We start from the raw sequence: 12,486 nt of genomic DNA, 5'->3' as shown, positions 1-12,486 counted from the left end.
CTGGATTTTATTTTATGTGAAATGGGAAGGCACTGGAACTCTTCAGACTAATGTGGGATGTAATCAACTGAACATTTTCAGAAGATTGATCTTGCTGATGCATGCAGAATGTGCTAAAGGGAGGCAAGGCTGTTACAGAAGACTAAGGGCAAGAAAACAATGGCTGGACATGGGAGGCAGTGATGAGACTGGGCAGAAGTGAACAGATTTGAAGCATATTTTAGAAATAAGTGGGTAGTACTTCATGAAGGAGTAAATGTTAGAGCGGAGGGAACAGGAAATCAAGAATGACATAGTCTTCTGGTTTAGCAAACGGGTAGATGTTGGTGACATTTACCTAAATGGGGAAAACTGCAATGGAAACAGGTCTGGTGGATAGAGACCAAGTTCCATTTGAACATACGAATTTTGAGATGTCAGACATCCAAGTAGATTTGTCCCACAGCAGCTGTATAAGAGAGTTTGAAGCCTAGAGAAGAAGTAGGGGCTAGATAGAAGTTTTGCAATTATCGGTAGATAGGTAGTATTTAAAGCCCCAGGGATGGATGTGGAAACTGAAGAGAAGTGTGTGCAGAGAGGCCTGAGGAATATCTATTTGTAAAAGACAACAAAGTGTTGAAGAAGCAGCACCCCACAGGGCAGAAGGGATACTGGGCGGGGGGAGGGGGGCGGGGTGTGTGTGTGTCCAGTGTTAATGCTGCATAATGATTCCCTGAACTAGAATACCTGAGTTAATCAACTATTTTCCTCTGACTTCACATATACACTGATTCCTCTTTCTCACAATTCCAGGTCTTTATCAGAATAAATCCTCTTTAGATTTGTGACCCTTTTTTTTTTCTGAGCTTCCCAAAAGGTGTTTTAAAACAGTAGTCAGGTTTCCAGGGATGTATTTACTTAACTACTAGCACATTTTCATGTTTCCTACAAATAGCCATATTTTGTTATAGTTCGCCTTTATATGTAAATTAACCACGTGATTTTTTAATTTCTTTCTTCTCTCTCTTTTGCCAGAATGTTAACAGTTTTATTATCATTGCCACACAAGGATACTCCCATTGATACTTTCTATACTAGTTTTATCCAGTAACAGAAATTAGGTTAATATCAGTCTTTTCCTTATGGACTAAATCTGACTTATTCTAAGGCGCTGTAATAGGTCTTATGGAATTACATTCCTGTTTCAACCTCATGGGAAAATCTGCCAATTTACAAGTGGCTAAATATACCTAGCTACCATGTACTCTGTTGTTCTTTATTGGTCCTTTACTAAAATATCTTCAATCCCATATGATATTTCCAACTCAGGTTAAGTTTACGTTTTTAGAGAATTCTATTACTGCATTTAATTATTGTTTATCTGTAATACTAACCCACAGATTCTGTAGCACTTGACTGCATCTGGAAAGGATTTATATACTGCTTATGCTTCCCTGAACCAGGAGGCTACAATCCCTCCTAACAAACCACAGTGATCCCTCTCATAGATCTATGGATGCACCATGTATCATTTCCTAGCTACCAGCTTCCCCCCACATTTCTACCACTAAGACTGTGCCCAGTCTTTGAAGTCAAGAATAATAACTAACTCATAACTAATTCCCACTCTGAATCTAGCCCTGCAAATTCACAGAAGAGGAATTCATTAACTATGTGTTGGATTTAACTGGATAGTAATTATATTAAGGGACTCATTTTTCTTCCAAGCTTCAATTCAGCCTTTTTCTTTAGTCTTTTAGGATTTGTATAAAAGAAGTTGAATAGCTTATCAGGATCTCTGCTAATTAGGTGAGTATATGACTTTAAGCATGCCATGAAATTCATCTTAACCTGAGTAGGAAAATTCATCTTAACCTCCGAGTGGGTCCAACTTCCTAACTTTCCCATGAGCCCCTTTGACATTCAGGATCAGCGAACTGCAGCTCGTTTTGTTCAACTGATATCCATCTTTCCTATCTCCATGTAACCTGGAGATGCTACTGATTTTTTTTTTAACAAGGTGAAAAGCTGACCAGTCTAAAATAATCCTACATGTGTATGTATATATATATATATATATATATATATATATATATATATATACACATCATCACTCTCCTTAAGTTAAGAGCCTAGAGCTCTATAGCATTGCTACCAGAATGTTTGAGCAAACAAAACACTCATTTGCAAATCAGCTTTTCTCTGTCAGTCTGCTTTTCCCTGGGCCTATCTTAGATTTGGGGTATCTCAGTGGTATATATGAGAGAGCAGTTCCCTGCAAAGCCACACAGGGGAACAGAACCTTCTGCTCATGTATCCCAAAGTAGGTTTTTAAGCACCTCTACCTGCCCTTCCCTCTCTCCTCTTTTCAAGGCCTCAGCACAGAAAGGAATCTTCACCAGTACTGCTGATTCCTAAATTAACATATATATTTAAAAAGTGATTTTCCTGGTACCCAAGACATGTGTCTTAGTAGGACAACATGTACTTCTTCTAAACAGTAACTTACTAAATGTTCCCCCTAGTGCACTAAGAACAATGGGCTATATTTTTAGTCCAAAGACAGTATGAAAATCAGACAAAATATACGACTTGTTATACATTAAAATGTATTGAAAGATTCTTATTGCTTCTTTAATCCACACATATAATTCTCAGCAATAAAGAGAAGTTTTAGAGTACGTCTGTGAGCAGGTGTAGAATCCATGATAATGGGAAATTTACATTCTGTGTGTAACATTCTACAGTAATCCGTTAACTCTGTGTTTATCCTTCCCCACCTTGATTTGCTCTGCTAAAACACTCTGATTCAAACACAACATTCAGGAATCAGATTGGGAAGGAGCTATAACCCCGGTTCTTACTTAAATCTGGCGGGAAAGAGGTCATTTAATAAATTGTTCACTCTACGTGGAAGCCTCCTATGAGGAAGATTTTGCTAAAAATTGTGGAAGTGTTATGAAAGCATAAAGAATATGGGACTATGATAATGAATGAGACCTCCTAATGAGATTTATCAACTAGTAAAAAGGCAATACATGAACACAAATTGGCACAAAGCAGAGTAGATGGGATTTGTGCCATAGCAACAGTAAAAACTTGGAACACAGAGACAGAAGGCAGCATTTCCAGCTGTTGTTATCTTGGGACATTGAAGAATTAGGTCATATTGGGAATCATGTTAGGATCCTTAACAAACAAGACGGCATTTAACAGGCAAAGTAGTAGAGATAGGAAGTAGGGAGTAAGAACCTCAACTGAGGAGAAGTTTTAGGAAAAAAAGAATATTTGAGTTTAGAAATCTTCAGACTGGCTTCAGGGAAAGCTTGATTGTATAATTTAACTAGAAAGTAAAGCTATCATAAAGAATAAGAATTAAAAGATGAACTGGGGTCAGATTTGAGGACACGAGATGCTCTCTGCCAAGTAGTAAAATTTTATTTTTAAGAAATGGAGTGATTTGGACCACTAGATACTGCCTGAATTCATCCTGGGAAAAATTTTCTGGACATCTTTTCCTACATTTTCCCCAGCCATAATTTTTTTAACCAAACTTCAGATGAGTTATGCTTTGGGAAATGTATACGGCAGCTGTGGATTTCATAGAGACAAGTTAGGAGGCCACTGCAATAGTCCAGATGAGAGAAAATGAGCTTTATGTGGAAATGGAAGGAATATGACAGATGAAAGAGGTATTACAAAGAGAAAAAAAAGTCAACAAGAATTGGCAACAAGCAAGAGGAAAGTGTCAAACGTTAGGGAAGGAGGAAACGTGTATCCAGAGTAACTCACCGAAAGACTCTGAAAGAAGTGAGTTTTATTCAAGTGAGCTTTAAGGACTATTTGAGAGCCAAAAGAAATACAGAATAAGAGAGGACAAGTACTTCTGAAAAGGTTGCTACTTAGCGGTAACAGGCAAGCTAAGGAAGAAGCAGTACCAGAAAACATTATTATTTGTACGGATCTCGATTTTTCCCCCCCAAGTCATTGTCTGGGGAAATTTCCCTGAGAATCGTCTCTTTTATTTTCTGGAATCTTTTTCACTTACCTGGATTTCCACTAGATCTGCATCATGCACATTGTCACTGGGCTTGTGGGGGTAGAACTGGGGATACTCCGCAGATAACTGGAAGAGCTCTTACCTGTTGCTCTGATGGGACACATCTCAGGGGCGACAGTGACCCCTGGAGACCAGCATCGGCCAACATCACAGCAGCACTGCATTTTGGTTATGGACTGCGGCAGTTGGTTAGAACAGCGCCCGTTTGCCAGAGCCGTGTAGCAGTATCCAGGGCGTACATCTGCGAGAACAAAGAAGCACAGCCACGCGCACATCACTGGGATGGAACTCGGAACACCCCTCTCCTCCTCCAACACCTCTACGCTTCACACTTGGGCTCTGGCAGGCAGGATGCGCCGACACTCCCGCCTCCTGGGAGGGAAGTGGTGAGCCCTGCTTGGGAACAATACTCAGTCAGAACTCTCTTCGTCTCACACCTTTCGCCCCTGCGAGCTGGTGCACTTGGCCAATGTCCCACATTCCATCCCCAAGGTGGGAATGAATGATTACAACCATATGTGCCATAGGAAAAGAGAGACTAAGAAAATCACTGGCAGTGACAGTTAATTAGTTATAAAGACATGTCTCTATACTGAAGGGAGACTGTGTTGTCCTTGGTTTCAAACTACTTAATTTGAGCCACTTTAGGTAAATATTGATATAAATCTATTTTAAAACAACATGAAGTCTGCACTATAGTCTACATTTCTAAAAGATCTTTCTTATTTTTCAGACTGAAACCGTGAGTCAGACTTGCAAGATTTTTTTTAAAGGAGTGAGCCACTTTGCCGTCAGATCCAATGCTTGTTAATAAAGATTTCCTTTTGTCCTGGGGCCCTAACAGGTTTTATAAGGCACTGGTTATTTACAAGTTCAAAATGTACATGATTCCAAGTTGTTAGTCCCATAAGATGTAATGGTTCTTGAAAGATTTTTTTTTTTTTTTTTTTTTTTGGCAGAAAGGTATCTTCTCAAAGCAGCACGGGAAGACATATTTCTCTATACCACTTTTATTGGGTTACATCATGTCTGACTGTCATGACAACATTGACACACTGAAGTACAAGTCTAGGCTACCAAAAAGGAGCCTGTGACATAGTAGAAAGTTAAGTGCTTCATGGTGAGGAAGCACCGTGAAATAGAGGCAGCTAGCTAAGTATAGAACATCTTGATCCACCTAACACCTTGAGGATGAACCTCCCTTTAACAAAAGTGAATCACTGCACAGTGATATCCATACACAATAAAGTTGTAAAAATTACATACTATTTTAAATATGCTTGCTATCTGAAGAAATTAAATGGTAAATGCTTTTATAAAATGAAGAAGTTTTTATAGTTGAAACTTCACCACTATGTTTCCTGTAGGTCTAAATATTAACCTTCAGGTTTGATCAGAGAAGGTCATACCTATAAATGTCTTCATCTACATCATTCTTAAGAATACAAAGCCATCAAACCTTGAAGGTTACAAGAAATCAATTAAAAATAAAATAAAAAAGAAGGCTAACTTAGACACATATAAATTATTAACATCATAGGAAGAAGGCTACAAAAAAAAAAAACCTAGACAAACCATCAAATAAAATTAGGGGTCAGCTTGAAAGAATACAGATTATTTCTGAAAAATACTTAATACTTAGCAGGGAGGCACCAGGGTGGCTCAGTGGGTTAGGCATCAGTCTTTGGCTCAGGTCACGATCTCGCCGTTCTTGAGTTGGAGCCCTGTGTTGGGTTCTGTGCTGACAGCTCAGAGTCTGCGCTGCTTCAGATTCTGTGTCTCCCCCTCTCTCTGCCTCTCTGCCCCTCCCAGACTCACACTCTGTCTCTCTCCCTCTTTCTCTCTCTCTCTCTCAAAAATAAACGTTTAAAAAAAAAACACTAGCAGGTATTGTGGCCCCAGTTCCTACACCTGCAGTCAGACTAATAGTCTCAACAGAGAGGCAGAGTGAGTTTCATTGCAGCCTGATCCAGGGTAAATGGCCGGAGAGAGGAGGGCAGACAAGATAAGCTCTGTGAAGCTACAGGTGGCACCTTCCCTATGAAGAAGGAGCAATAAAACTTCCTAGTTTCTACTTTTCATTGCTTTAAAGCCACTGATAATTTATATACTCAGGGATTAGTAAATTTTTGGGGCATGGAAACCAAACGCTGTTAAGAATAGGAAGAAATGTTCAAAACTGGCTTATATCCCAGTTTCAAATGAATTTGGTGGTCAAAACCCAGTATAAATACTTGACCACAATTTGTATATATAATTTTCAGTGTGGGCTATCTTTCGGGGCAAAACTGGGACCTACAGTTGCCAATTGCAAACTCTTAATGGGCTAATGTCTATTAGTTTGCACATTAACTATGATACTATTTTACTGCCCTGCTGGCTGACTTAGATGTTATATCAGTAGGTTAGAGACTTGATCAAAATGGTGACTGTTGCAGCTAAAAAAAATTACCAGCCATATCTGGGTTGTTGGCAATCTCTGATTTACAAACAGCACCTGCACATACAATAAGCATTTGGCTGATTTCTTGTTCTGCAAGGAGGGCTTTGGTTAAAAATACACATATTTACAATATTTATAATTCGGAATAAAACCTATAGGCTGACAAGTAAAGGAAGGGAAAATATGTGAAAATCAGGAGGCATTTGGAGGAACTGTCCCCTGGGCACACCAGCCTGAAGTTTTCCATGTCATCAGGAAGCAGGAAAGAAACCATTGTATAATGTGGGATCATTCTACCTAGAGGCTAAGGAGTGGCTTTGGGATGATCTGAAGACCTATGGAAGCTGAGGGGGAAGAATGTTAGGATTTGGAGGAGACAAATGGAGGGCAGGAGGAGGCATAGATGCCTTCTTCTATTTTGAATTTGCTCTGGCCAAGACATCTGGCAAAAAGGGGTAGGAAGCTTTCTTCCTTTTTCTCCTTCTGAACCACTTGGCCTTTTCTTTCAGAATGCAGAAGTCACATTCTATCAAAACAAATATATTATGGATTAAATAGGTGTTTGCGGGTCATCCTAGCCTATCAATAGGCCTCTCATAACCAGTCACTAACATCGTTGTGTCCAACCAGGAGCTAGGAGCTGTGAGGCCCAAACTAGGTACAGGATGTCATCAGGATTCCTGGGAATTGATGAGACAGAACACACTAAGATGAAAAGACCGTCCTACACAAGTTATTATAAAGCACCAAAGCAAGATCACAGAACAAAAGAATAAAATAATACTGCAAAAGCTTACAGGACAAAGGGAGTGCTGAGACAGGGAGGTTTGAGAGCCTGAGAATGTGGGGGCCAAAGGTAACAGGTGGAATCTCATGCTTAGAAGAGAAGTATAAGGAAGATGTGATATACCACTAGCCACGTGTGGGGTTTTCTATTGGTTAGATTTACTAATTCCAAATAGCCAACCTAAAAGCAAACCTTGGATTTGTTTATAAGTTGGAGACTGTATGTATTTTCTTTTCACTAGGGATATTTGGCGGGGGTGGGGGGGGGTGGGTGGGCGGTGGTTGAGGGTGTCTCTGTGATTTACCATGGCAGGAAATACCAGCATTAGGGAAGGCCGAAAGGTCACTTGGAGCATTTTATGTAACAAGTTCCTAACTATGGCAACAAACAAAGTACCAAAGAAGGAGAAAGCTTGCTTGCCTAGAGTTTACTGTGTCTGGTGTTCACTCCGGAGGGAGCAATGACTGGGTTAGGGACCGTGGGCTGGGGCCCAAGTTGGGATCTCAGCAACTTCACTTCTTAGCTGCTTAAGCAATCGAACCAAATTACTTATGTGGACTCTGTAAACCTCAGCTTCTTCTCATGTTCAGTATGGTTGTGAACATTAAGTCAGATAATTTCCATAATAGCTCACACCTAGGAGGTCACCCATGAATCTTAGTCTCCTCCCCATACCCCACTTTCTTTGTAAATGGTATGGGTATATTTGGTCAAAGTATTTTAAAAATGTAAACCATCTGATATGTAAATGTGTTTTAATCATTTTAGTATAATTTGGGGCTCTCTTTGAAGGTTAAAAAACACATCTACCCATTTTCTGGCCCAGAAAGAACTTCTGATCTACCTCTCTGCTAAGCATATCCCTCAGATGTCAAGTGCTAGTTGGGCCAGTTTGGGGAGAAGAAGGAGCTCTGTGGATTGCAGCCGCTGTCCCTTCCCTGCAGTTCCAGTATATGTGGAGAGATCCTGGAAAATCAGGCAATGTGGGCACCACCGTTGTTTCTAAGGAAAAGCCCAGATATGCTTCCCTCACTGGTTGTACTTATTCAAATGTCAACTAAAGAGACCGCCCTCAGCTTTTATTACATGATTAAGTAAAAAGGAATTCAGAATTTCAAGTGCAACTCTGTTTGGGTCTGAAATTCATGGCTTGTGGTGAGGATGCGAAGCTGAGTGTCTCAGAAAATATGGGCCAGAGACAAACATCAAAAGATAGAATTTGTTTTTCTCCAAGGCCATTGCCATAGGCTTCCTAGCTGTGCCCTAATAATAAGGAAGTACTCATTTTGATATTCAACAAATACTTACTGAGTGCCTACAACATGCAAGGAATTGTGCCAAGAACCACCAGGGATATGTGAGGATAGCAGTTATGTAGGCTTTAAGGAGAGCTTACAACTTAACTAGGGAGATAAAAACATACAGACATAAAATGTCCCTAGAAGACCATTTATGAGAAGTATTTCCTCAGGTAAGGGAGAAACCGCTTTCAGGTAAGCTGATCTGGGACATCTTCAAAGACAGAGAGCCTGAGCAGAAGCAGGAAAGGGGGCTTGAGCTAAGTGGTACAACATGTATGATTAAAGGCATGAAGGAATCAAAACAAATGACCTGTTTGAGGGTGAGAAGCAGGGACTGTGCTGATAAGTCAGCAAGGCTGAGAGAGGTCAGAGAGTGTCTTTAAGTATTAGGCTACACACCTGGAACTTGAACTTTTCTCTAGCAGACTAGACTTTGAGGTTAGTCTTAATAATCATTAAATCTGACAGTTATCAAACCTATTTTTAATAACAAAATCCCTTATTTTAATTGATATTTTATGTAGAAGCCTAACACCCCACTAGATAAAAGCAGAGTGTGTGCACGTGGGGGGCACTGACTTGGGGGGAGGGGTCCTGTCCCCTTAGTCTCCCCCTTCTCACTGTTCCCCTCTCCCACCCTAGCAGCTCTGGAGACCTTTTCTATACCTGAAGGATCCAAGGGGCACAGACTGAAAACCACTAATTTCCAAATCCTAATGGAAAACTACCAGAGGTTTGTGAGCAAAAGAATTATTTAATCAAAGCACTATTTTAGGAAGATAAATCTGACAAGATAGATTGTAGAGAAGCCAGGAAGCAGGGAGACCAATTAAGAGATTATTACAAAATTTCAGACCTAAATTAACACAGGTCCCAGGAAACGACTGAAGGTTTGACACTTAACATAACTGCAAAGTTAATTTATAGACCGAGGACATCTGTATGTGCTCCTGGATCATCCCTCTTTTTTGGAGGCAAACATCCTAATACAAGAGGACAAGATGTCTCTTTTCTTTAAGACGGTGCTCCACTGTTTAATGAAATGTAAATGTACATTTTACATAAAGTGAGAAATTATTAGTTCCCTTTAACAAATGTGTTTAGAAAGATGTTCATTAGGGAACTGGTTTGTAGAAATCACTGTTTATGCTGTTTATAATTAAACCTACCTATGCATCTGGTACCATCGGGAGAGGTGTAAAAACCAGGAGGACATTTGCAAAAGTAACTGCTGACCGTGTTTGTACATTCTCCTCCATCGCAGATCCCAGGAATGGTGGTGCATTCATCAATATCTGAAATGTAAAGAAGGGGTTACTATTCACAGAATGCAGTATACAACTGTTCATCACCAAGGGAGGTTCAGATGTAACACCAGTCAAACCATGTCCCCAGAAACAGCAATCTTTACAGAATAAAAGCAGCACATGAAATAGTCAATTCATTGACTATTGACCCAGAAGTGGGTGCTTCTTCTTTCAACACAGTCTTACCCAAGACATTAGCGCAAAATAAAGAGACTTGCCCTGTAAAATCTAAAAGTATGTACTGTTGGGGCGCCTGGGTGGCTCAGTCGGTTAAGCGTCCGACTTCGGCTCAGGTCACGATCTCACAGTCTGTGAGTTCGAGCCCCGCGTCGGGCTCTGGGCTGATGGCTCAGAGCCTGGAGCCTGCTTCTGATTCTGTGTCTCCCTCTCTCTCTGCCCCTCCCCCATTCATGCTCTGTCTCTCTCTGTCTCAAAAATAAATTTAAAAAAAAAAACGTTATAAAAAAAATAAATAAAAGTATGTACTGTTTTACCAACTAACTATAGCATGCTAAGATTCCAAATGTCACTTAGTTTAAAATTTTGTTTTTCCTCTTCTCTCCATGTTTTGCACTGAGTTAATCTCCCTTTATACTTATTACTCTGTATTCTGCATCAGTTCCTACATTTCTTTACAATTGGATTTTCCACAAAGCAGATACTGAAATCCTACAGAGACCATGTGGTCTGAGCGCTGACCAAGACTCAGCGACATCTTGGTGTTTTCAGGGGCACTCAAACTGCCATGATGATGGTTTTCTGCGGGTTTGGTAAGTGAATGGTGGGGGGCACTGGGATGCTTCACCCAGATCTCTCTCAAGGAAGGACTTGTCCCAGTACTAGGGGTGCTATCAGCAGACAGCCTTCAGTTTTCAGCTCCTTCCAGGACTGCCTGAGCTGTGGAGAGCCGTCTCAGCCCGGACTCCATGCTTCCCATGAGCCCAAACCCAGTGACTGATCATGGAGAACAGGAAGATGGTGGTCTGGTCATCTGCACCAGTGGGGAAAGCTCTGAAAACCACTGAATACCCTGTGGGGTCAGCAGAGGCCATGGTTAGAGTTAGCTCTCGGGGCCCAAGGCCAATGGTCTCTTCCAAGGAAGCAGTAAAAGTTCCTTAGGACAAATACAGCCATTTCCTTCAAGGGGAGCTTTTCAAGAACCAGATTCAGACACTGACAGTTGTCAACAGATGTGGCACCAGTGAGGGGGAAAAAAGGAATTGAGAACTTCCTGTTAGGCTAAAAGTAAACTCAGAGCGCATGACCTTGACTCCAAGAGGAGTGGGCTTTCTGCACTCACCTAGGGAGAGGTGCGGTTTGACCCAAGTGCCCTGGGAGTATTGCAATGGCCAGACTACACTGTGGGCACTCAGAAAGCCCTAAATTAAAAAGAGTATTTCTTCTCTAGTTTAAGTACTGCTCTTCACTTGTAAAACAAAATAGAGTTCTAAGTGGACCAGATTCAAGTGTCTTCTGACTCAAGTTCACCCTGTTAGTCAAAAAGGCAGCAGAGACACTGTTTACATGCAGTTTAACCTTTTTAAAACCAAAATCCCCATTCTTCTACGCTAGGCTAGAGGCTAAACCAAACAATATTTCCCTGCTTATATTAGAATCAATGCTAACATAAACAGCATTGTCATTGTGAAGTTGTATAATGGTAAAGATGTATATTTCTATTCCGGCAGAAATTTTACTGGAGTCAGTGAAAGTCAGGCTGAGAAACCACCAAGGATGGAGCCTAAGGTTCTAGAACTAGCATAACATCAGCAAGCACATTTTAAGACAGTTCTTTACCATCAATCCTCCTGCATTTACCAGCCACACTCCTACTTAAAAAACAAACAAAAAACAAACAAACAAACAAGCTCAGCCTAGAGGATTCAATAACCCTATTTAAGAATAGAAGAGGATGTATCCCTGTAACACAGAGATATCAAAAAGAAAACATACCTTCCTCAAAATGTCCCTAAAGATAAATGTCTGAGTCATTAAACTCCTATTGAAGATCATGTGAACAACAAGTGTCTATTAAAAGAAATATTTTTCTACCTGTTAGTATAAATGACCGTGACCATCCTTTTTAAGGCCACTTAACATACACCAATAGCCGAAGGGGTTATTTAAGTGACAAAACACATCAGAAAAAGTTATTCAAAAAACAGAATGAACTGGCAGGACGGAGCAGACATCTTTCACATGCTGGCTAGGTTAGCTTTGGCCCCTTTACTGAAGATAACAGCAACGACAACAATAATAATAATGAGAGTTGACAGGTATTGAGTGTGAGGCATTGATTAAATGCTTTATGTGTATCAACTCATCTATTACTCACAGTATAGATATGGGCATAGGACCTGATCTCTATAATTCTGGGATAGAGATAGCTATCCCAGGGATAGCTCTTGCATTTTCTTGAGGCCTTCAGAAAACCAGCATGAGTAACACTCAAAATAAGAACAAAGAGGTTCATTTATAAAGTGATGTTAAACCCAAGTCTCCCATTGCCAGGGGCTGGGCAAGAGGGAGAGGGGCAGGGATCCCACTTAGGCGCATGGCCCCAGAGGTCAGTAAGTCAAGAAATACATCATAGTATACACCTCCCTAAT

The 12,486-nt window shown here is 40.6% G+C and overlaps 1 protein-coding gene across 1 annotated transcript in view; it reads right to left on the bottom strand.

Moving 5' to 3' along the window:
- Positions 1-12,486, bottom strand: part of FBN1 (fibrillin 1) — a 233,148-nt gene that overhangs the window by 106,994 nt on the left and 113,668 nt on the right. Inside the window, exons 8-9 of the mRNA XM_042988929.1 lie at positions 9,740-9,865; positions 4,122-4,280 (exon numbers count right to left, since the gene is read on the bottom strand). Of these exons, the coding sequence (XP_042844863.1) occupies positions 4,122-4,280; positions 9,740-9,865 (285 nt within the window). The remainder of the gene's footprint in view (positions 1-4,121; positions 4,281-9,739; positions 9,866-12,486) is intronic.

Source organism: Panthera tigris, chromosome B3, assembly GCF_018350195.1.
Source record: "Panthera tigris isolate Pti1 chromosome B3, P.tigris_Pti1_mat1.1, whole genome shotgun sequence".
NCBI lineage: Eukaryota > Metazoa > Chordata > Mammalia > Carnivora > Felidae > Panthera > Panthera tigris.
Note: the sequence above shows the minus strand (reverse complement) of the source record. Positions and strands in the feature narration are given on the sequence as shown.